Source organism: Micromys minutus (genome assembly GCF_963924665.1).
Source record: "Micromys minutus genome assembly, chromosome: 8".
In the NCBI taxonomy this organism is placed as follows: Eukaryota; Metazoa; Chordata; class Mammalia; order Rodentia; family Muridae; genus Micromys; species Micromys minutus.
The window spans coordinates 49,582,070-49,605,546 of record NC_137977.1 but is presented as its reverse complement, the minus strand read 5'-3'; the positions used below and the strand labels follow the sequence as shown (position 1 = coordinate 49,605,546).

Below are 23,477 nucleotides of genomic sequence, written 5' to 3'. Positions count from 1 at the left end.
TGCTCAGCCAGGTGGTGAGCCCAAGACAAGAGCCGAATGCCACTCAGAATTACAGAGGTGCTCTGATCTCTAAAAGTAATCACAGTATTTGTAGGCTAGAAAATGGCAGGTAACAAATGTCTTTGGTTTGCAGTATTCTGCTTCTTTGGTGTGCTGTGTTCTCTCCAGATTCTGTCAGCTGTTTTACGAGGATGAATCAGCAATGGAAGAGAGTTAGGAAGTGGCTTATTAAAACTGTTTCTTTGTAGAAAACAATAGAGGCATCCCAATAATGGGATGGGACAGGGAACAACACAAATCAGCAAGAATGAGAACGAACCAGTCGTATGCACATGGGAGGGACCGGGTGACGAGTAAATCAAGGGCACAGTAATGATCTAAAAAAATCTAGATCTTTTTAAACGATGCATTTGCTCCTGTACTGTAACAGTTAAATTGGCCTCCTGAGTGTGCATCTGCGTTCTGTACAAACAGAATTTGTAGCAAACTGCAAAATGTGCTTGAAGCCATATTCCCAATAATTCCCTAATGACTTCACAACAGTAAAGACAGATGTAAACCACTTTGTCAAACTGGATGCGCTGAAACCAGAACCTTCTTTATTTCTGTTTATCTTCTTTGTGCTTGATACTTTGAGCTCAAGTGTATTGACTATTTTTTTTTTTTTTGACGGATCCAAAAGACCATATGAGATTTCCAAGATGTAAGGAAAAGAAAAATTGTAAACGGAAATCAAAGCTTTCTAAACTATCCAGTGAAAAGATGCCTGAGTTGGAAAAACAGGTCCTTGAATTATTTTTTATTGATTTCCATATTTAAAACTTGTGCTCAGTAATTACCATTCTGATTTTTTTTGTAATGTTATGGCTGAGAATTTTAATGTACTGTGATATAAAGAGGCTAAGCACTTGGGGAGCAAATGAGGCCTTGTTAAAATTCTTCTTTTAACGGAGTATTTTGCAATTCTAAACTTTGTCTATACTCAGGCCAAATACCCACTATTACTCATGGGAGAATGATGTTAGCAAGAGGTTGACAGGGCCTGAGTAGGGCTATAGAGACTTATAGCTACGCTGAGCTTGGTTGATTCCATGCTGAAATTAACTCACTCCAAGAAGGCCCCACTTGGATCTCTGGGATGCTTAGCGTACTCAGAGGATAGTGTCTGGTTCAAAGAGATTAATTTTCAGCGTGCACTTGGACTCCGTAGCCATCTAAAATGAAACAAAAAAAAATGGACACCTGGCCTATGATTACAGCTAGATTAGAAGTTTCAAGAGAATTGTGCTTTCAAGTCACCAGTGAAGGGCCCCAGCTAAGAATCTGATGTCTTTGTGATTTTTTTTTTTTTTTGGTTTGGTTTTGGTTTTTGGTATGTGTTGTCCTCGTCTGGAGGTGACTTGTGCCCAGGTGAGAGTCCTTGCATCATGCTTTGGTACAAGTGCCGGAGGTGGATGAAGAGCCTCCTGTGCCCAGGTCATCTTGCCATTTCTCCAGGCTGCGGCGCCGGGCATTCATGAAGAAGTTACTGACGGTGGTCAGCTCCAGCCCGAGCTGCTGGGAAATGGTGATCTGCATCTCCTTCGAAGGGCGCTTATTCTCCTTGAAGATGGCGAAGAGCGTTCGACGTTGGAGGTCTGTGAACACCAGGCGGGATTTCTTCTGGGAGTTGTTCCTGTCTTTGTTTGGTTCTTGCTCTTTGCGTTTGCATGCTTGAGGGGAGAGAAGAGAAGGGAAAGGAGTCAGCGGCACTGTGAGGACCCAACCGGGAAAGTGAGCCATTGAAAACATTGACAAAGTCATATAGGGGATAGAAACTGTTAAGCTTTATTGCATAGACTGCCTAAATGTCAATAGCAAGCCAACGTGGTTCATCTTGGTGATGGAGAACATCAGCTAACAAGTGAGGATTGGAAGAAAGAAGAGCCAGGGTTGCTTTACACAGTCAAGTTTAGATCTGACTCAACTTGCTTTTTCCTTTCTCTCTTACTCCCATCCCTCTGTGTCTGCTTAACCCTGAAGCCAGCTGTGGTGAAAGAGGTGAAAAAGCCCTGCACCAGAGGGAGAACTGGTGTGTGTGGGGAGTGTCTTTTGCACATTCACCCTCTGGAACTGTTGTCAGTTGGGCTGAAATCACTCTCTGTAGACACACTAAACAAGGCTTACAATTTAAAAGATTTTAGACATTGTGAACAGGATGGGAATCAACGGGAGGAAACGAAGGCATCCTAATCCAAATCCTGTCCATCCAGATACTTATAAAGCAAAACAACAACAAATCACGGAAAATTTGATTTATTCAGTTCTTTTTTGGCCACTTTAAAGTGAAGTCAATACTTGTGTGTGTGTGTGTGTGTGTGTGTGTGTGTGTGTGTGTAGTGACTTAGGGTTAGTAAAAGAAGCCAAAATTACAACAACAGCTTTTAGGGTCCTAGATATGTTTATTACCATATGCTTTGATTTAGTAGATGTGAGCAGCTACATGTGAATGAAATATGTGACTAGGACATTATTTTATTCATAAGGATAAAATACTTTCCCTTAGTATGTGTCCTTTTAGAAGGCAGTGACAATTCTGTCTGACATTCCTCAGTGACCCTTTGGAGCAGGGATAAAGGTTATACTTGGCACAATGGGGACACAAGGTCTTGACTCAGGGCATTAGGACCTTCCCTCTGAAACCTCACAAGCCAGACCTCCATAGTCTGCACTGACGTCAACATTATTAACTTCCAAACTCTTACAGAGAATCTCACTGAGCTCTTAGCACTCTGTGACTTTTCTAGCCCAAAGTTCCAAAGTCCTCCCACAATTCTTCAAAAATCAACCATGTTTAGGTTGTTACACCAACATCCCACTTCTGATACCAATTTCTCTTAGATAGTGTTCTATTGTTATGATGAAACCCCATGACTGAAAACAACTTAGGAATTAGAGAGTTTTATTTCCATCATTATCAGAAGCAGTGAGGGCAGGAAGTCAAGTAGGGTGGGAACTTGGAGGCACAAGCTGATGCAGAAGTTATAGAGGGATGCTGCTCACTGGCTTGCTCCTTATGTCTTGCTCATCCTACTTTCTTATAGCATCTAAGACTACCACCAGCTCAAGGATGGCACTACCTACAATGGGCTGGGCCCTGCCCTATCAATTACTAATTAAGAAAATACTTTATAGCTGGATCTAACAGAGGCATTTTCTCAATTGGGGCTTTCTCCTTTCAGATGACTAGCTTGTGTCAGGTTAATATAAAACTAGTTAGCACACATGGTTCTCAGACTCCTAAGGGCTAAACAATGCAGTTCATAGAAATCACAATGTTGAGACATGAAAACACAGGTCACCATGATTTGAGAGAGTCCTGGGAATGTTGCATAGCTTCAAGGGTGTTACCTGGAAAGTACAGGGGAGTGAGGTTGGGCAGCCTCTTCTACAGTCAAATTTCTCTGGGTACCTGACCTCTAGGATGGAACTTTCTGCTGCTGGGTGGTGAGTAGATACTTTTTGCAAATCAAAACATTGGTGCATAAGTGTGCCTAGACCTTAGTCCAGGAGTTCCTACTCATTGTATTCTGAAGTGACACAACAGTGTACTTGTGAGTTTAGGATCTGTGGTTATTTAGCTGCTATACACCCTTACCAAATTCATATACTGAGATCTTAGTCAAGGGGGCAGCACTAGGAAGGTGGGGTTGAGGAGAAGTGGAGTTCATGGGGATGAAGCCCTTGTGTGTAGGACTGGTGTTCTTATAGGAGTGCTAGTGGGTGTCTTCCAAATGTGTGGGGATGCTCTGTCATACCATCATCCGTGAACCAGAAAGCAGGCCCCTGATCTATTACACTTTAGCCTCCAGAAAAACAAACTTCAGTATGGTATTTTGCCATAGCAGATGGAATGGACTGGAAGAAGATTTAACTCAAGGTCAACATTTATGAAGAAAGTGTTCTGTAAACAGAAGCTTGTCACACTAACTTGAGAACGTTATCCATGAGAGGACTCACTTCAGAAGTAACAAGATTTGATAGTATCCTCCAAGGGCATCAGGGCCTCTGGTGGGAAAATTGTTGGAACATGTCAGGTTTGACAAATAATTTCTTCCTGGTTTGTCCTTCTTTCATTAAGAATAAAATGGAGTAGGAGGAATAGGAGAAGGAGGAGGAATAAAAGAAGGAAGAAGAGGAGGAGAAAGAGGAAGAGGAGGAGAAATAAAAGAGGAGAAGGAAAAAGAAGGAGAAAAAGGAGGAGGAGGAGGAAGAAAGAAAGGAAAGAAATGAACAAAGGAACAATGAGAATGTGTCATACTGTCTTCCAAAAGTAAGGATATTCACACAAGAAATATTCTCTTAAAGGGCTTAGAGTTTTCTCATGAGGGGAGAGTTCCTGGTAACGTGATGTCAGACTACAGCTATGGAGACTTCCTGCCACTCCACCCTTGCACAGTTTTCCTTGCACACTTCATTGTACACTCCTACCCCTACCCACACCACCAGCTTCTCACAGCTTGTTGGGTTATGTAGGTTCCTATGTGGCTGCCGTAGCTCACGGCGATACTCTCATGTTACGTTTCAGTTCATCTATCAAAGTGATTCTGAACGTGAGGGTGTGCCAGAGTCACCTGAAGAGCACTTTACAAATACAGATGTGGAAGCAGCCTGGCTTTTCGAGGGTGGGGTGAGGCGAGTTGAGATTTTGCACCTAGGTTAGCTTCTAGGTGATGCTGTCTCAAATGGTCCACTTGCCTGAATAACTTGTGTTCTAAGATCTTCCAGGAGCACCTACTTATGTTGAAAGCTCTTTGGCCAGAGGTACCTGGGTTCAAATTTTGAATTCTACTTCTAAGGCTTGGGACCTCAAAGTAACCCTAACCTTTCAGGGCCTGAACCAAATAAGGAAATGCAGTGCCTGTTTCACTCACGGCACTACCCCAGCAACTCTTAGCTATAGACACCAGGCAGGAGTGATTGTCACTGTAAAAGGAGTTAAGTGGACACCTGGGTAGTGAACTTGATGATCCCTCCTCTCCATCCACAGAGCAGTACCTGTTGCAAGGGAAGGAGCCTCTGTGGAGTGGTGAGGACTCCTCTCCTAAGATTTTGAGGGGCATGTGCTCCCCACAGGCTCTTCTGATACGTAAGAAGCAATGTGTCTCACCACATTGCCACTTCAGGTCCTCAGACTCCCAGCTCTGCTCTGACCTCTGGGGTGGAGTCTTCATCTGGAGGATTAATACTAAATATTGATGCACAATTATCACCTGATAAAATCTGAGCAAATAGCTTCTGTAAACATTGGTTAAAGTCCTCTGTCAACTCATCCTCCCCCAGATTCGTCACCAGCCCTCAGTTTTCATACCAATATTGATCACCCTGCAGATAAGCCTCTGTGTGTGTTTTTAGGAGGCTGATTACACCGTGTGGGAGAAGCCCACGCTCGTTTGTCAGATTCTATTTGATGAGCAACAGATAAGACAGATATTAGATTTATAGACTTAGAAAAATATTAAATGCTTAAAATGTTCAGAACTGCATAGACGTAATAGACCAAAACTCTCTTCCGATTCCCTTCCAATTGCTTGCTGAAGCCTCTGTATTCCACAACAGCAAATGGAATGCTACAGCCTGGAGTCTGTCAATGGACAGCAAGTCAAGAAGGCCAGAATAATGACATAGTAGTAGGACTGAACTTGTTCTGGGTATTGACAGCTGAATGTTGGCAACTTGTGTGTGTGTGTGTGTGGTTTTTTTTTTTTTTTTTTTTTTTTTTTTTTTAGCTCACAAACAGCTGGGCAGTGGTTCAAATATGGCTGTGATGTGCACAGCCATAAATGGGACATGTATCACATGGCCCTCCCACCCAATGATCAGGAAAACTAGAAGAAGTACAGAGACTCTAAGAGCTGGAGCATGAGGAAGGCTGGGGCAAGACAGTAACTCTGGACACAGCAAGACCCCGGTCCTCATGAACTCCCAGAAATTGCTGGTGTCTGCAAAAGTTCAAGCCAGTCATGATGCCAGCTTGAATGCAAGAAGAGCTCACACCCCCACTCCTGGCTGAGTAGCAATTGGCAGTTGGGGGCTCCCATGAGATGGAGAGTCAGTTTTCTTTATGGGTGTGATAAGTTAGTCATACTTCAGTGGATGGCCCCTCAACCATGTGTAGTTGGGCATTGATTGGACTCCATTGATGAGCTATAAAAATGAGGACAGGAAGTTGGGAGAGGGACGTGAAAGGGAGACAGACACGTGGAAGGAATTGGAAGTGGGGATGAGGAAGGGGCATAATCAAAATACATCATATGAACATACTGAATCCTCAAAGAGTAAATTAAAATGTTGTGTTAAAATAAGCAAAAAAAAAAAGGTTAGTTGCACAGAAACATAATGAAATAAAGTTTTACTTGCTTTAACAGTCCAAAAAAAAAAGTCAGCAGATGGAATGACACGTGGTATAGGGTTGTGAATCTAAGTACTCTTAAAACAAGCCACTGAGCCAGCTACCCCTAGAGGCACAGGTAGTCTGCAGATGGTTCAGGTATTGTTGAGATACCATGCCCTGACTCACTCATGGTCTATTCAATAGGTTCAGCACCTTTAGTTTCTCAAGCACCCAACATTGTTTTACTTTGCTTTACTTTAAAAAACAGTTCCACATAGTCCTGGCTGGCCCAGAGATAGATGAGGCTATCCTTGGACTTGTGGCAATCCTGCCTCTGATACTAGAGTGCTGGGATTCTAAGCACAAGCTACCATGCCTGGACATCTGTAGCCTGGTATTTGTCACAATCATAGATCTTTAGAGTCCTTGTCTGATCAGAGTCTGTCACTTTCGTGAGGAAAACGAGAAGCCCAGAAGATTGAGTACCAACAGAATCAAAGCTAGTTCCAAGATATGGCCTCAGATTTCCTTTCTGTACATTTCTGAGAGGAAGACAGAGAAGAGGCATGACTTCCCATTTACAGTTCATTAAAATTCAGCAGCCCCTCTTTGTTGAGGGTCAGCAAGCAGGCTTAGAACTCCCCCTTAAACATCCATAGTGGCTGTGTGAAGTAAAAGTGATCTAAACCAAGGCTCAAATCCCTTCCTAAACCAAGGCTCGAATCCCCCGCCCCCTGTCTTTCTGGAGCAGCAATGCTGCCCACTGCCTGAATTTTGCACCTGGAATTAAGATCCTCAGTGGGTGCCCTTCTCGTACCAGGCTGGTACTGGCCGGTTTTGTGTGTTAATTTGACACAAGCTAGAGTTATCACAGAGGAAATGCCTCCAGGAGATTCAGCTCTAAGACATTTTCTCAATTAGTGACCAAGGGTGGGAAGGCCCATTGTGGGTGGTGCCATCCTTGGGCTGATCATCCTGGGTTCTATCAGAAAACAAGTTGAGCAAGTCAGGGGAGTCAATCTAGTAAGCAGCACCCTTCCATGGCCTCTGTATCAGCTCCTGCCTCCAACTCCCCGCCCTGTGTGAGTTTCAGTCCTGATTTCCTTTGGTGATGAACAGTAATGTGGAAGTGTGAGCTGAATAAACCCTTTCCTTTCCAACTTGCTTCTTTGTCAGGGTCATTTGTGCAGGAATAGAAACCCTGACTAAGACAAGGCTGGTACTCTCTTTAAGCCTGGCAATCTGCAACAGAATTATTACTATGAAATAGTAATAGAATCCCCGTGCAGTGGCCTCGTTAAACAGAAAGAAATACTTTCATCCTTCCTACAGTAGCAGCTTCAGGGGATGAGTGTGCAGAGATACAGTGTCTCATGGATTCTGGAGAGAGCGGCCTGAGCAAGTCCTGGGTACCAAACTGTAGCAGGATGAATGTGGTCCAAGGTGATCCCAAAGCTTGGGACCCTAGTTTGTTCCCTCATCCCTGGTCTGTATTTGTTCTAGACTTGGTTCTGCTTCCCTTCAGGTCTCAGATGTGTGGTCTGGGACTCCCTTGTCCGTCCTTGTTCTCCAAGAATCCAGCTGTCTTTTCTGTCCCTGCATCTGGCATTCTTTACTTCTTCCTCACTGCCCAGCTCACGCATCTCCTCCCCGTACAACCGTGTTTCCTGTGTGGATCTGGTAACACCCAGAGTCTTCATAAATAGCTTTTCCTTTTAACCCTCTCCCCTCTGAAACCAGGAGCCCATGCACCCAAAAGAGGTTACTACAGTTTGGATATAGTTTAAGTGCGTTCTGCCTTCCTAAGGGTTCAACGTGAAACCTTGATGTGGCTTAAGAGGCAGTCACCAGGTGGGGAAGTCTGAGGTTCTTAAGGTGGGCTTTGAGAGTAATTAATGTAATTCTTGTAGGATTCCCATTGGTCTAACATGTCTCCCTCGAGCTTCCTGCCCTGGTATCTCATCTCACTTGTCATAAAGTCTGCCATATAGCCTTCAGCTCTACAGTCCTCATTAAAGCCACACTGACAGCAACATCACTCAACTTCCAGACATCACTTAAACCCACCCCTCTTCTTTGTGGAGTACCCAGCCTGAGGTATTTCATCACAGAAAAGAAAACAGAAGTCTATACTAAGAGCTGAGATAAGGCTCTGCCTCCATCAGCCAAAGATGCTCACACCTGGGTGTCAAGAGCTACTCTGTTGGCTTGTGCTTAAGGGCCCCAGCTTTAGTACAGTCAGACTGGATGAAAGTCTGTTTAGGCTCTGAGAACTCTACCAATAAACTGAGGCTAGCTGTAGGAGGAGATGGGGTGACCCAACTACACAGTACTAGATCACTCCTAGCCAACCCAGCAGGTGACTACTGAGGCTTGGCTAAGTACAGTTGAGATCAGCCAAGTGTGACCTGGATCAGCAAAACGGCCAGGCCAACCCACAGAGTTCTGGACAGCAATAAATGCTGACTTATGCCACCGGCTTTGTGGTTATGTTATGCAACCTAATTGTGGTGAGAGACAGCAGACACTAAAGCCAAGAACAACCTTGGCCTTTCTGCTTATGGGATGAGTCAAATGCAGGGGAGAAACCTCATCTTGGAATTAAGCCCTCTTCCAGTTCTTCACTAGTCACTTTCAGCCTTACTCGCCTTACCTACCGGGGACTCTAATGCCCAACACTCTGGTTCATCAACAGGCCAGCTGTGGGTGGAGGAAATGACTTGGTCAGGAAAAATGTCTACCACGCAAACCCGAGAGCCTGAGTTTGGATGGCCAGCTCCCGTGTAACAAGCTGAACACATTGGTGGTGTCTATTTCCCCACAGCTGGAGACACGAGGGTCCCTGGAGCTCACTGGCTAGTCAGCTTCGCTGAATCAGTGAGCTCCTGATTCAGTGAGAAACAAGCTGGAGAGCAACTGATACTAGACAATAGCATCTGGCCTCCACACTCATGTTTGGGTAGACACACACACACACACACACACACACACACACACACACTGTTCCCCAGCATACAACCATTCAGTACACAGATGTTCAGACTATGTGACACTCTTCTTTCTCTTTCAAAAAAATGTGGTTTCAGGAGGTGAGGTTTAGAGTTCATGATCTGAAGGGCCAGAGAGACAGTTCCATGATTAAATACATTTTCGGTGCTGGAAAGTGACCATGTAAGACCACCCATGATGACCTAAAACTCCAGTTCCAGGCATTGTCTTCTGGCCTCTGTGGTCACTTGTACACACGTGATGTACACTCAATACAGAGACATACACACATGTTTTCAAAAGCCACTTCCCATGTGCTCAATAGTACATGAACCTGGCAGAGGGCTAAAGGCAAGTAAAAGTTTGTGGGTTCTGTTTTCCTTGATTTCTCATGTAGTTCCCGGCCTCATGCAAAAGAATAAGTTAAGGCTGTGGTGCACTTTTATTGGCTGTGTCAGAGGGTCTAAAAAGGCTTCGGAGCACCGGTGTTTCCTGCCATCACTAATTTATGTTTAAATACATACTATCTGGGATGGGTCTTGTTAGTCCCCAAGAAATAATGCAACTACACTCTATCCACTTTGTAATCAGTAAATACTCCCCTGATGAGTTCATTTTGATCTTGTCAGCACAGAGAGTGGAGGTGGGAGTAAAAACCCTCAAAGGTGTGAGTTTGGAAGTGCCTGCAGTTCTGTAGGTCTGAAGCTCACAGGAAAAACCTTTGCCTTCTCAGCTGAAGAGCCTGAAGCTAGGGATTGTATAAAAAAGGGGGTCGACTTCGGCAAGGAAGCAAATCCCAAGAGAAATCCAGGGACACTGGGTTGAAAAACATTGATGGCAAAAAGTTTACATTTGTGCCACTGGTCTTATACTTTGCAAAGACTATGGGCTTTTGAGTAAAGAAGAAAGGAAATTAACCCCCTTCACTTCTTTGCTTTTAAGAGGTGACTCTTCAGTACTGACAGAATAGCAAGCTAACCCTTTCTTTGAATTAATTTGCAGTCAAGAGTCTCTACAGGAAGAATAATAGGATCCTTTGCACTCAAAATAGGAAGCAAGCAGGATCCACACACTGGTGGTACTTATTTAATATTAATTGAGCCATCAGTGCTGGTAAATCGTAGTCCTGCAGGCTGCTTGGGCCAGCAGAGACACAGGTGCCAGCACATTGCTAACGGGACAAGGGGGAAAGAAGTTGACACAAAAGAGACTCTGTTTTATGCTCCAGTATATTGTTGGCTACCAACAGTCAGGTAGATTTATCTTGGTGGAGAAAGGACTTACTTTGGGGACCGGGCAATTTGAAAATTATTATTTTGTTATATTTTGTTCCATGTTTAGGAAGCTATAAATAGTTTTCTAGTATTCCCTGCCTGCCTGATTCCTGGTTTGTCAATAAGACACATTACAGTCCATATGCCTATAGACTCTTTACTGTGAAGTTGGTTCTTGATGCTAAACTCGGGCTGAAGAAGTGGCTCAGTGGTTAAGGGCACTCACTGCTCTTCCAGAGGTCCAGAATTCAATTCCTAGCAACCACATGGTGACCCAAAACCATCTGTAATGGAATCCAATGCCCTCTTCTGGTGTGTCTGAAGACAACAACAGTGGATATATATATATATATATAATAAATCTTTTTTTTTAAAAAAAGCTAAATTCTCAACTTCACCTTAATTCTCTCCCTTGGTCAGAGTCAAAGGAGAAAGCTGGTTTTCCTTAGAAGCCCTGTCTCCACAGACCCCAGGCCATTCCTCTGAAGTGGCAGAGTCAGCCATATCTAAAAAAAAAATCTATGTGAGAGGCCAAGAGAAGAAATGATATCCAACAACAACAGAAAAAAAAAATGGAACAGGGCACTCGTGATTGCTAGGTTCCTCTCCTCTCATATTCTTATTATTGTGGGTTTATGCTTAACCTTGGGTAGAGAAGCCTCCATTAGGCCCAGCATCATTGACAAACAAGCTATTTCATATGCTAGGCTCAGAGTTACAGCTCAGCTTATTGGATTGAATACAAGTGGTAGGAAAGAGGAGCCAGTAGGGTAGAGAGAGGAAGAGAGCAAGAGGGATGTGGGAGCTAGAAAAGGGGTCAAGGAGATGGTTCAGTTAGTGAGGCTGTGATTACTCAGTCTGTAAGTGCCTATCTTGCAAACCAAAGAGCCGGACTCCCAACCCACATGAAAATGAGCAAGGCATGCTGGTGTATCCTTGCAATCCAGTCCCAGTGCTGAGGAGACAGGGACAGGTGGGCTCCTGAGGCTTGCTGGCCAGATGAACTAGACTACATTAAGAATCCTAGGCCAGTGGGAGACTCTGTCTTCAAAGCAAGACAAATGGCACCCGAGGAATGACTCCTAAGGTTGATCTCTGGCTTTCAAATATATGCACACACACATACATGTATACATACAAACATTCTGGAGTCTAGGCAAAGAAAGGAGCTTGGTGCTGCCCATGAATGTCCGCATTGTGCTTTGAGCCTAACCTTTGATCCAGGGCATATTTCTTACCATGAAGGTGTCTTTGAGCTTCTTCTCCTCTGCACTTGAGGAAAATGTGGGTGATAGATGATGAACAGCCTTCTTTCACCTCCCAGAGTCTCTGCTGTCACGTGAGTCCTGGCCAAGTTATAAGCGAGTTGGTCTTGATAAGCATCAAGGCAAGAGTGCATTGTCCATTTCATCCATCAAAAAGCAGGCAGCACTGGGGCTGATCTTAATGCCTCAGAGGTAGTCTTTGGATAAAACTAGTTCTATTTCCTGTCCTTATTTTGCGCTTTCAAGACAAAATCACGGAAGATCTGAGAATCATAAACCGAGAGAGCTCAGATGTTTGGCTCTCCACCAGCAGCCAGCCCCAGTGGCACTCAGGAAGCACCTGGAAGCTTGCATTGAGAGACCACAAGCTTTCTGCCTCTGCTTCCCTTCCAGCAGAAGCTGTGAGAGCAGAAACAATGAACACCAAAACAGCAGGCCAGATAAATGGTCTAGCTCAGCTGACAAAACTGTGGCATTCAAAGGCACATTTACAGCCACATGGATGAGGTAAAGAGGCTAGAACTTCTACAGGTAGCTCTGTTTCTTTGGTCCTCAGGAGTGGTTAAGAATGGAAGCCCTTCCAATAAGGTTTTTTCATTTATATACTATGATAAATCTTTGGAGAACCTGCTCTTTCAAATTACAATTGTTGACCATCCCTTCTGCCCAGCAAAATACTATCTATAACAATGGATAGCATTCCTCTAAGTCACCCAGAAAGCTAGGAGCTACAAAACAAGCAGGTGATTCTGGATAGGAATATCTGATTTCAAATGGCTAGAAGATCCAGGGCAGGCTCAACTTCTCAGTAAAATCATTTCAAAGACTAAAAGGAAAGCTAAAACTTAAACTGTATTAAAAACTGTAGCTGGGGGTAAGGGGAGGGTGTCATCACAGAAGGAGAAAGGGAGGAAGGTAAAATAACACCAGAGAAATCTAGAACGAATCATATGATTATTTATTTGCCTAAGTTACAATATATATTATATTGTAACTTCAGCACTTGTTATGAAAATACTCCCAAGGACCATAGACTACCTAAAAATAGTCTAACATTGAGAAACCTTCTTTTGAATTTTTGGTCAATGGAATAAAAAAAGACTCTCAAAATGTGAATAGTTGCTGTTGCTCTTGATCGCCTCCCCAAGAGTGAAGATAAGTTTCTATTGCTGAAGATACCATGAAGTTTGGACACAAGATCTAGAGATCAGAGTTGGATATGGCTTGAAAGCCTCCTCCCCGAGGACTAGCTTTCATCATATCCGAAGGTTGTATGCAAACTTTCAAGGAATGGAAGCATCCAGTAGACCTACACCTCTATGATGCCTATGAAGTACAACGATGACCAAAATGGCATGATCACCCCAAGATGTAAGTGCAATAGTGGCGATCATGTCTTGGTATCAACTAACAACTCTCTAATTAGACTTCAGGCCCGCTCAACAGGAAAGAAATCATTCCTGGTCCTGAAAACCTATCCTACCGCCAGGGCTAGCAAGATCATAGAGGAGAACCTAAGACTTACACTTTTTACCAAACCAACATAATCCCTAAGTACATCTTAAATATGTACTTATCCTTAGAACCACAGGTAAATGTATCTCCCCTCACCAAAAAAACTTCCTGCAGCAGAAGGAGACCATTATAGAAAATCATAACTGGTGAAAAAACAGAGAACAGGTGATCATAGGGTGTCCAGCCCTAGTGGATACATCTATAACACAACTTATGCACCTAAGACCCAGGGAACAGCAGAAGGAGAGGGGAAAGAGTAAAAGAGTCAAGAATCAGAAAAGACTGCTGTATAAGTTTGTGTCTTCTATTATAACAGGGGAGCTATACCCATGAAGTCGCAACAATATGGCTGCCTAAACAAGACCTGAAGAAATGCAGCACCATAAAAAAACATTCAATGGAAAAAAAGACAGCCTCTTCAACAAATGGTATTGGTTCAACTGACAGATAGCATGCAGAAGAATGCAAATAGATCCTTTCCTATCTCCTTGTACAAAGCTAAAGTCCAAGTGGATCAAAGATCTCCACATAAAACCAGGTACACTGAAACTATTAGAAGAGAAAGTGGGGAAGAGCTTAAAACATATAGGTAGAGGGGGAAAATTCCAGAACAGAACACTAATGGCTATGCTTTAAGATCAAGAACAGACAAATGGGACCTCATGAAACTGCAAAGCTTCTGTAAGACTAAGGACACTGTTAAGAAGACAAAATGGCAGCCAACAGATTGGGAAATGATCTTTACCAATTCTACATCTGATAGAGGTCTAGTATCCAATATTTACAAATAACTCAAGAAATTAGACTCCAGAGAATCAAATAAGCATATTTAAAAATGGGGTACAGAGCTAAACAAAGAATTCTCAGTTGAGGAGCATCGAATGGCTGAAAAGCACCTAAAGAAATGCTCAACATCCCTAGTCATCAGGGAAATGCAAATCAAAACAACCCTCAGACTACATCTCACATGAGTTTAAGATCAAAAACTCAGGTCACAGCAGAAGCTGGTGAGGATGTGGAGAAAAAGGAACACTCTTCCACTCTTGGTGGGTTTGTGAGCTCATACAACCACTCTGGAAATCAGTCTGGTGGTTCCTCAGAAAATTGGACATAGTACTACCTGAAAACCCAGCTATCCACTCCTGGTTATATACCTCAAAGATGCTCCAACATATAACAAGGACACATACTCCACCATGTTTATAGCAGCCTTATTTATAATAGCCAGAAGCTGGAAAGAACCCAGATATCCATCAACAGAGGAATGGATACAGAATGTGTGGTACATTTACACAATGGGGTACCACTCAGCTATTAGAAATAATGACTGCATGAAATTCGTAGGTAAATGGATGGAACTAGAGACTATCATCCTAAGTGAGGTAACCCAGTCACAAAAGAACACACATGGTATGCACTCACTGATAAGTGGATACTAGCTCCAGAAAGCTCTGAATACCCAATATCCAAAAAAACAATTCACAGACATTATGAAGCTCAAAAAGAAGGAAGGGCAAAATGGGGATGCCTCAGTCCTTCTTAGAAAAGAGAACAGAACTCTCATAGAAGGAAATGCAAGATCAAATAGAGGAGTAGGAATTGAAGAAAAGATCACTCAGAAGCTGTCTCACCTGGGGATCTACCACACATGCAGCCACCAAATCCAAGCACTATAGCTGATCCCAAAAAGTACCTACTGGCAGGAACCAGACAGAGATGCTCCCTCAGGGACTATGCTAGAGTAATATAAATACAGCTGAGCATGCTTGCAGCTAACCATTGGTCTGAACTCGGGGATCCCAGTGAGGTTGCTAAAGAATGGACCTAAGGAGCTGAAAGGGGTTGCAATCTCATGGGAAGATGACAACATAATCAACCAAACAAACCCTCCAAAACTCCCATGGAGTAAAACAGCAACCTCTGTGTGCATTTTGAGAGACCTATTGATCCAGTTGCCTATGTAGTTGAAGATAGCAGTGTCTGGCATCAATGTGAGAAGAGGCTTTTTTTCCAGAGAGGGCATGTTTTCCCAATGTAGGGGAATGCCAAGGCAATAGGGTGTAGAGGAAGAGCACCTTAGTGAAGACAACTAGAGGGGGAGGGGATGGAAGCGGCTCGGGGTAAAGGAATAACATCTCAAATGTATATACAGAGTATCTAATAAGAAAAAGAAATGCAGCACCAATAGATATTGCTAACATGAAAAAAATCTTATGGAACTTTACACATAGGCAAAAACTACAGGTGAGACGGGGAGCGGTTGAGGCTGGTACCGTGAGAAACCAGGAAAAGCCATCGGTGAATGTTCAGCTTCAGTGGCAGAAGGCCCAGGACTGAAGAGTTAAGCAAAGAAACTGAGCCTTGGCACCATGAAGAGAGCCTACGAGAGGCTACTGGTGAAAGTAAAGCCTAGTTGCACCACAAGACCCCAGCATACTGAAGCTGCCGACACCATGGGATGACCACCAAGAACAGCAGCAATGGTGGAGTAGAGCCAGCCAGAGCCTAGAGTGTTGCAGAGGGAAGAGCTGAAGAAGTGACCTAAGCCCTTTGGAGGAGCCCAGAAAATCATGTGTGGATCCCAGTCATTGGAACAAGAAGCTATGAACTTATAGTTGCCTTGCAGATAACTCATGATGTTAGAGATGCCAGAGCAGTGGGATACCTTCTGAGGAAAGCTGCCAGTAGGGAGTGGAACCAGCCCAAGAGAAAGAAGTGTGTTGCCATCAACAAAGATGAAAGGAGTTGGATATCGGACGTGGAGATGCAGAGTTTGGAGTTTTCTCAGCTGGTTTGTGGTTTTGTTTTGACCAAATATTTTCTAACTATGACATTTTGAAATGCTAATATTTATCCGGCAATGATGAAATTATGTGATTAGCTTTTTGATTTTGATTTTATAGAGGATCACAGTTAAGGGCTTGCATGAATCTCAGAAGGGACTTTGAACTTTGGACTTCTAAACATTGTTGAGACTGTGATAGAAGATGGGGACTTTTGAAGTTGGACTAAGTGCATTTTGCATTATGTTGTGACTAAGTATAGCTCCTATAGACTCCTGTGTTTGAACAAGCCTAAGGGTGCCTGGGAGTGGAATGTGGTGGTTTGAATATGCTTGACCCATGGGAAGTGGCACTATTAGGTGTAGCCTCTTTAGAGGAAGTGTGTCCCTGTGGAGGTGGGGCTTTACAGTCTCACATATGCTCAAGTCTGACCAGTGTGATCCAGACCCAGTTCCTAGCTGCCTGCAGAAGACAGTCTCCTAGCTGCCTTCAGATCAAGATGTAGAACTCTTGGCTCCTCCAGTACCATGTCAGCCTGGGTACTGCCATGCTTCCCACCATGAGGATAATATACTAAACCTTTGAAACTGTAAGCTAGCCCTAATTAAATGTTGTTCTTTATATGAGTTGTCTTAGTCATGGTGTCTCTTCACAGTAATGGAAACCCTAACTAAGACAACAGGCAACTAAGAAATGATGAAAGTGAGAAAGATAGACCTCTCTGGGGATTAGCCCCTAACTGGTTACCTAACTAATACCAAGTGGCCAGCAGAATTATAAACATACAAGTAACACTAAATAGACTAAGCTGACTGGATTTATATATTTAGGTGTGTGTACGTGTGCACGTGTGCTTATATTTATGTATGTGTGCACTTATAGCATGTATGTATGTGTATGGACACTAAGTAAATACATGTTTTAAAACTACAAGAAAATGAGGAATGTAGGAGTGGCATTGAGGCGAAATGGACTCACTGACCGCAGTACTGAACTTTTACTCAGGTGAGCTGGTCTTTCCCGTAGGCACACAGTCTGTGTTCCCCCCTTGAAAGAATAAATAGCTTGAAGATGTACTTCAAGTTACTAAGAGTTTAATGAAACACAAAAGCTCAGGAATTTGATACTGTTCTCAAGCAGTGCATGGCCAGCATGCGTTGTGATGATCTCATCATAAGCACCCTCAGGAGGTTTACAGAACAACAAAGCACATTCTCTGGAAAAGTTATAGGAATGGCCCTATAGGCTGGGAAGGGGGATGAGGAGGAGGATGGGTGGTCTCTCTTCACATCTTGGTGGTATCTAAAGACAACATCAGCACCAATGTTTTCATTTATATGCGAATAACACAAATCTCGGAATTTAACACTGACTGCTTCAGGTACATCAAAGATGGAAAAATGTCTTCCCCTACAACAAAATAAGTGGGATATGCTTTGGTGCTTTTAGGTGAGGCCTTCATGCCCCACTATTATCCATCACTGTTGGGAAAGTAGCCGAGTAGCCATTACAATGAAACAAATCAACAACAACAGCAAAACCAAATGGGTAAGATGCTGAGATTTAGGAGGTAATGAAACCGGCTGGCAGCAGAAGCTGAACAGGTGCCCTCTTTCCTGGACAGCTCAATCAGCCAAGTATTGCACCCACTCCATGAGAGGCTGCTTATAATTAGTGATACATAAAGAGAATTAAGCAGATTACTCAGTCATCTAACAAGTTGGGATAAAAACTAGGGTAGTCTAGAGTCAGGAATAATGGTGAACACCTTTAATTCCAGCACCCAGGAGTCAGAAGCAGGAGAATCTCTGTGAGTTAAAGGCCAACCTGGTCTACATAGTGAGTTCTGAGAGGGACAGGGCCACAGAGAGATCATGTCTTAAAATAAAATAAAATAAAATAGATTAGGGTAATCTGACTTCAGACTCCTCACACTTACAGCTAGCCTATACTCTTCCCAGACAGAAACATTACATCCTTCATTACATGATAATCTCATTTTTATCTAGAGAATCAAAAAGCCCCTGAGACAGAGCATTAGAAGTAATAAAGAAGTTCAATAAGAAGACCAGTAACAAGATAAACATAGAAAAATCAATACTGTATCTATATTTAAAAGATCTGAGAGAGTAGGCAAACTGTCAAAATTAATACAAGATAATATTAATTTTTTAGACTTAGTAGACAAAACAATGGTATTTTGATATGTTATACAGAGAATACTAAAAAAATATTATGTATCTGGGATAAGTAGATGGGTCAGTGAGTAAAGAACTTGTACAAATATGGGGATCAGAGTTTGAATCTCTAACACCCACATAAATGCCAGGTAGATGTGGCAGTCTACTTGTAGAAATAGAAAAGGAGATCGTAGAGGGAAAGGTCGCTGGATAGACCAGCCAAGTCAGTGAGCTCTGGGTTCAAGTGAGAAAACCTCCCTTAGTATATAAGGTGGGATGAAATCAAACAAAACACTCTGTTGCAGCCCCCACATGCGCAAATATGCACATGTATGCATACCATAAACACATACAAATGTAAAGAGTACTAGTTACCTATAGTAAGATCAAAACAAGTACATAGACTTGATCTAACACCAAGTACTGTACAAGTCTACAGTTCTCTGGCAGAAAATGTCCAGTTTCTTAGGGGAATTGCAAGGTTTCTAAATAATTAGGGTGGCAGATTTGGCACTGAGAAGAATTCAGTTCTTTCCATATTGGTCTAAAACACAACACTGTCTCCAATCAGATACCAGCAGCCTTCCATTTCTCCTTTCCTTCTTTCATTCTTATCTGTCTTTGGAGTTTGATCAGCTAATTCTGAAATGCACAGGGGATGCTAAAGAATGCCCAAGCTAAACTGTGTGTGGTGGTGCATGTCTTCGATACCAGCACTTGGGAGGCAGAAACAGGTGGATCTCTGTGAGTTCGAGGCCAGCCTGGTCCACAGAGTGAGTTCCAGTACAGCTAGAGTGACACAGAGAGACACTGTCTTGAAGAAGAAAAAAATGCCCAGAATGGCCAAGCTGTTCTTCACAAAAAAGCATTGTGTCAACTACCAAGATACCCAGATGTTCGGTAAGGTGCCACAAGGAGAAGGCATACAACTATAAACCCACAGAACACAGCCACAAGCACAAAGGAAGATCAAACACATGAATACTTGATTCAGAAGAAAATATACCTGTAAGCTCAGAGATTCTCCAGTCTCACTGTGGGAGCAATGGGTTCACAGACGTGTGCTACTGCACTAGACTTTAATGGGAGCTCTGGATATTTAATCTCAGATTCTTGTACTCACGCAGTAAATGCTTTACCAACTGAGTGGTTGCCCCATGCCAGGCCAGGTACATTTTCTACCTCTTCTTCATTTCTTACACAAAATACAAATTCTGTATGAATCACAAATTTACATGTGAATACCAAAAGAAAAAGAGAGAGAAATGCTCAGAAAAACAATACAGGACAATATATTATAATCCTGGAAAAGAGCTCTTAAGACTCAGTAAGTATTAATTTACAAGAAAATGATCTATTAAGAGCCATTAAAATTAAGAAAGTCTGTTTACTGGAGACTATAATAAGACCAAAAAGAGAACCATGGATATTTGCCATACATGTTATTGGCAAAGGGCTTAGAGCCAGAATATATAAACTCTACTGGAAATCAATAAGCAAAGCCCAGACATCCTAATATGAAAATAGGCAAGGGATTACAGCAGGCACTTCACAGAAGAGACCTGAATGTCCAATAAATATATTTTAAAAGTTACTAAAATTATTGCTAATCTAGGAATTACACACACACACACACACACACACACACACACAAATGGCAAGAAATGTAAAAGTGTTTCATCTTCAAGAGCTACAAGGCTAGGCCTGTAGGGAGCTGACTGGACTGATGCTGAGAATGCACGCTGGGAGAGCTTGGCAGAATCTGAGCCCCATGACTGACAGTCCACTCCTAGACAGGCTCCCCTTGAGCAGCTTGTGTTGGGCACAGGCACATGCCCCTATGGGCCCTCATCACACATGTTCATGCCAACATCACTCCCAATTGCTACAAGTGCCAGCACTGTCACTCTCTGCTTGAAGCCTTCCTCTGTATTCCAGACCCTGCCTCACCCATAGGCAAGACCAGGGTTTCCCTTCTGAAATCCCCCAATCAATGAATAAAGATGGCTACTAAATGAACTGGCTTCTTTAGCTAGGGCATCTCTGAAGTGTGTGTGCATATATGTATGCTTTGTATTTCTTTCTTCCTTTCTTAAATAAATTTTATTATCTTTTTAAAAAACTTACAAATAAACACTGCACACCAAAGTTAACAAGACCCCAAATTTAAATGTACACAATTCAATGAACTTTTACACCATTAGGATGGGCATTCAGAACATTTTAATGCAAGTGGATCTTTGCATTAAATTTTATACTCAGTATCAAATATATTTTATTCCCTTACCCACCATCAAAACAAAAACAAAACAAAAAAAAAAAGAATCCATAATATGTGGTTTCAGTGGGATATTACAGAGTGCCACTGAAGGTCAAGCTCCAGTTGCTGACACTAGGAATGTATTTCATAAAACAACTTTCCTTGTATTTTCTGTTACTTTCCCAACCTTCTATTAGTGTTGTGGTTCTCAACCTGTGGGTGGCAACTCCTTAGGGGATTGAATGACCTTTGCACAGGGGCCACATAGCACCTATCCTACATATCTGATATTTACATTCCAATTCACAACAGTAGCAAAACTACAGCTATGAAGTAGCAAAGAAAATAATTTTATGGTTGGGGGGTCACCGCAGCATGAGGAACTGTATTAAAGGGTCTCAGCACTTGGTATGTTGAGAACTATTGTTCTAGTGCTTGCTAGAATCCCTTTCCAAATAGACTACTTATCTTTAATTCCTGGTTTCAGAGTCTCTATTGAAATATATGCTGTGTACATTTAGAGTATGCATGAATTACAGTATCCAGAGTGGTCCTGTTTGTTATAAGACTAGGAATGACCTAAGAGTTCGACAATAGAAAATGGTTCAGTTGTAACATACTGGTTTGATGGAGTGGCTTTCGAAAGAAGGGATAACTACCACATGAAATGATAGGCAACCACATAAAAATGCTTCAAAAAGAACCTTAACACATAAAAATATACATCAAGAATATATACATATGTAAGATTAATGCTAAAACACAAAAAGCTAAACTATACTGGCTAGGGATGGTCACAAGAGTGTTAAGAGTCTTGAAAGAAAGAGGCAATACCCCTAAGCTGAACTATTAAGGGTGTTGTTTGTCTCTGAGGAGTTTGGATAAAGCACATCATGTATTCCTTCTAGAGTGCTGGCAATACTCAGTCTGTTTTAGAATGTAAGCATGTTATCTGTCTATGTTGTATATCCATTTCCTCTGATATTAAAACTTCTGTCTTGGAGGTAAGCTTGGATAGGCACTGACTGTTAGAAAAAGTCAAAAAACAGTGTCCTAAGGAGAGGTAAAACATTCGCTCCCATAGGGAAGTTTTTGAAAGTAAGGAAGTAAACAACTCAGAGGTTCCTGGAAGTTCCTGAAACTGGCCAGAAACACTAACTCCTCCTTCTGTAAATATAGATATGCAGCAAGGACAGCTGTGAGATACTCCCAGGTGAACTCTTTCTAGAAGTGGTACAAACCAATTGAGCCACCTGGAAAGAACACGTTTGAACTTGTTAAACTGCCGGCAATCTGTGCAGTGTGCTCTGGGTCTCAGCTTTTGTGAGCTCTTACACACACTGCGGTAGGCCTTTGCTGATGTCACTCTGAGTCATTTCTGCTCCCGTAAGTAACCCCTGACCCACACTCCTGTGAGTGAACCCCAGTAAAACTCACTGCTCACCAAAGTAGAGTTGGGTGGTTTCCTCTCTTTGGTTTGTCTTTGTTCCCTGCTTGGGGTAAGCAGGTATTTGCTCATATCTTCCCAGGAAGTGTCACACGACAATGTGTTATGTGCTTCAATCTATATTTTACTTCCCATTGATACATTTGAAAAAAAACATAGATTATTTTTCCTACATATCACAAATAACCTATTAAAAAGGCAACAGAAAGATAAGCTCTTCACAATACTCATGAGTAACTACTAATGACTTTAACCAAACAGTGCAAAGGACAAATCTCAAATTCCTTTTTTCCCTTAAGGAAGACATAAAAATTGGAATATTTGTGGCTTTGACCTATATGCAATCTGGAAGATATAAATCATTTATAAACTGCAGCCTGCCCTATAACTCTCTGGAAGGGTAGAAGGACAAAACAGACAAAACAAACATAGAAACAAAAGATAAGAAGAAAAATAAGACCTGTCAGGGCTACACTTTTAGCAAAGGTCACTAAAGGTAGGCTGCTGGCAGAGCAGCCAACACATCCACAGGGCAGAACAGATTTATGGAAATAGGCCCAAGTGTGTATGGGAACCTAATGTGTAATTGAGAGACATTTACAATAATAGGGAAGAAAATAATGACCAGAAAGCAGTTCTGGTCTGAGCAGTTCTCCATCTGAGAGAGAGGCTAGCTCAGTCTCAACTTTATGCTGCCATGCCTCTCCATCATCTCCATCATCATGGCCTCTAGCCTTCTAGAACTGTAACCCAAATAAACTTTTGTATAAGTTGCCTTGGTCAGGGTGATCTATCACAGAAACAGGAAAGGAAGTAATACATCAGGTTTCATAAAACAGCATGTCTGATGGTTGACATTTATAATTCTAGTACTCTAAAGATCAAAGCAGGAGAATCTTAAGTTCATGAGTTCATGGGGGTACATAGAAAATTCGAGAACAGCCTGAACTCATATCAAAGAATCAAAACCAAACTGAACAAAGTCAATACCAACCTCAACCAAACAACCAAAACCAATTAGCATGGGAGAAACCATTTTGCAAAATACAAAGGATTTCTATGCAGAATACACAAAGAACAGAAAAAATATTATTGAAAAATTAGAGACAAAGGATGGAAACAGGACATTGTCAAAAAGAAATGTATATGACTGGAAAGTATGTATCGCCATATTCACTAGAAGTAATAAAAAAAAAACACTAAGAAACCACAAACTCTATTTTAAGTCACAAAGAAGATAAAGGGGCTTCTTTTTGGTAGGTGTGGGGGAACCTGAGGTAGGAGAGTATGTTCTAGGCAAGATGGGGCCAAACAGAAAGACTCTATCTCAAAGAACAATAATAAAGGTTGTCCAGCTGCCCAGCAATACAAGAGTGACTAAACGAAATCACC

The 23,477-nt window shown here is 42.3% G+C and overlaps 1 protein-coding gene across 1 annotated transcript in view; it reads right to left on the bottom strand.

The window, feature by feature from the left end:
- Positions 1-1,425: 1,425 nt before the first annotated feature.
- ONECUT2 (one cut homeobox 2) overlaps positions 1,426-23,477 on the bottom strand; it is a gene marked incomplete at both ends in the record, with an annotated part of 43,490 nt that continues 21,438 nt past the window's right edge. The window contains one exon of the mRNA XM_080920236.1: positions 1,426-1,712. Within this exon, the coding sequence (XP_080776362.1) occupies positions 1,426-1,712 (287 nt within the window). The remainder of the gene's footprint in view (positions 1,713-23,477) is intronic.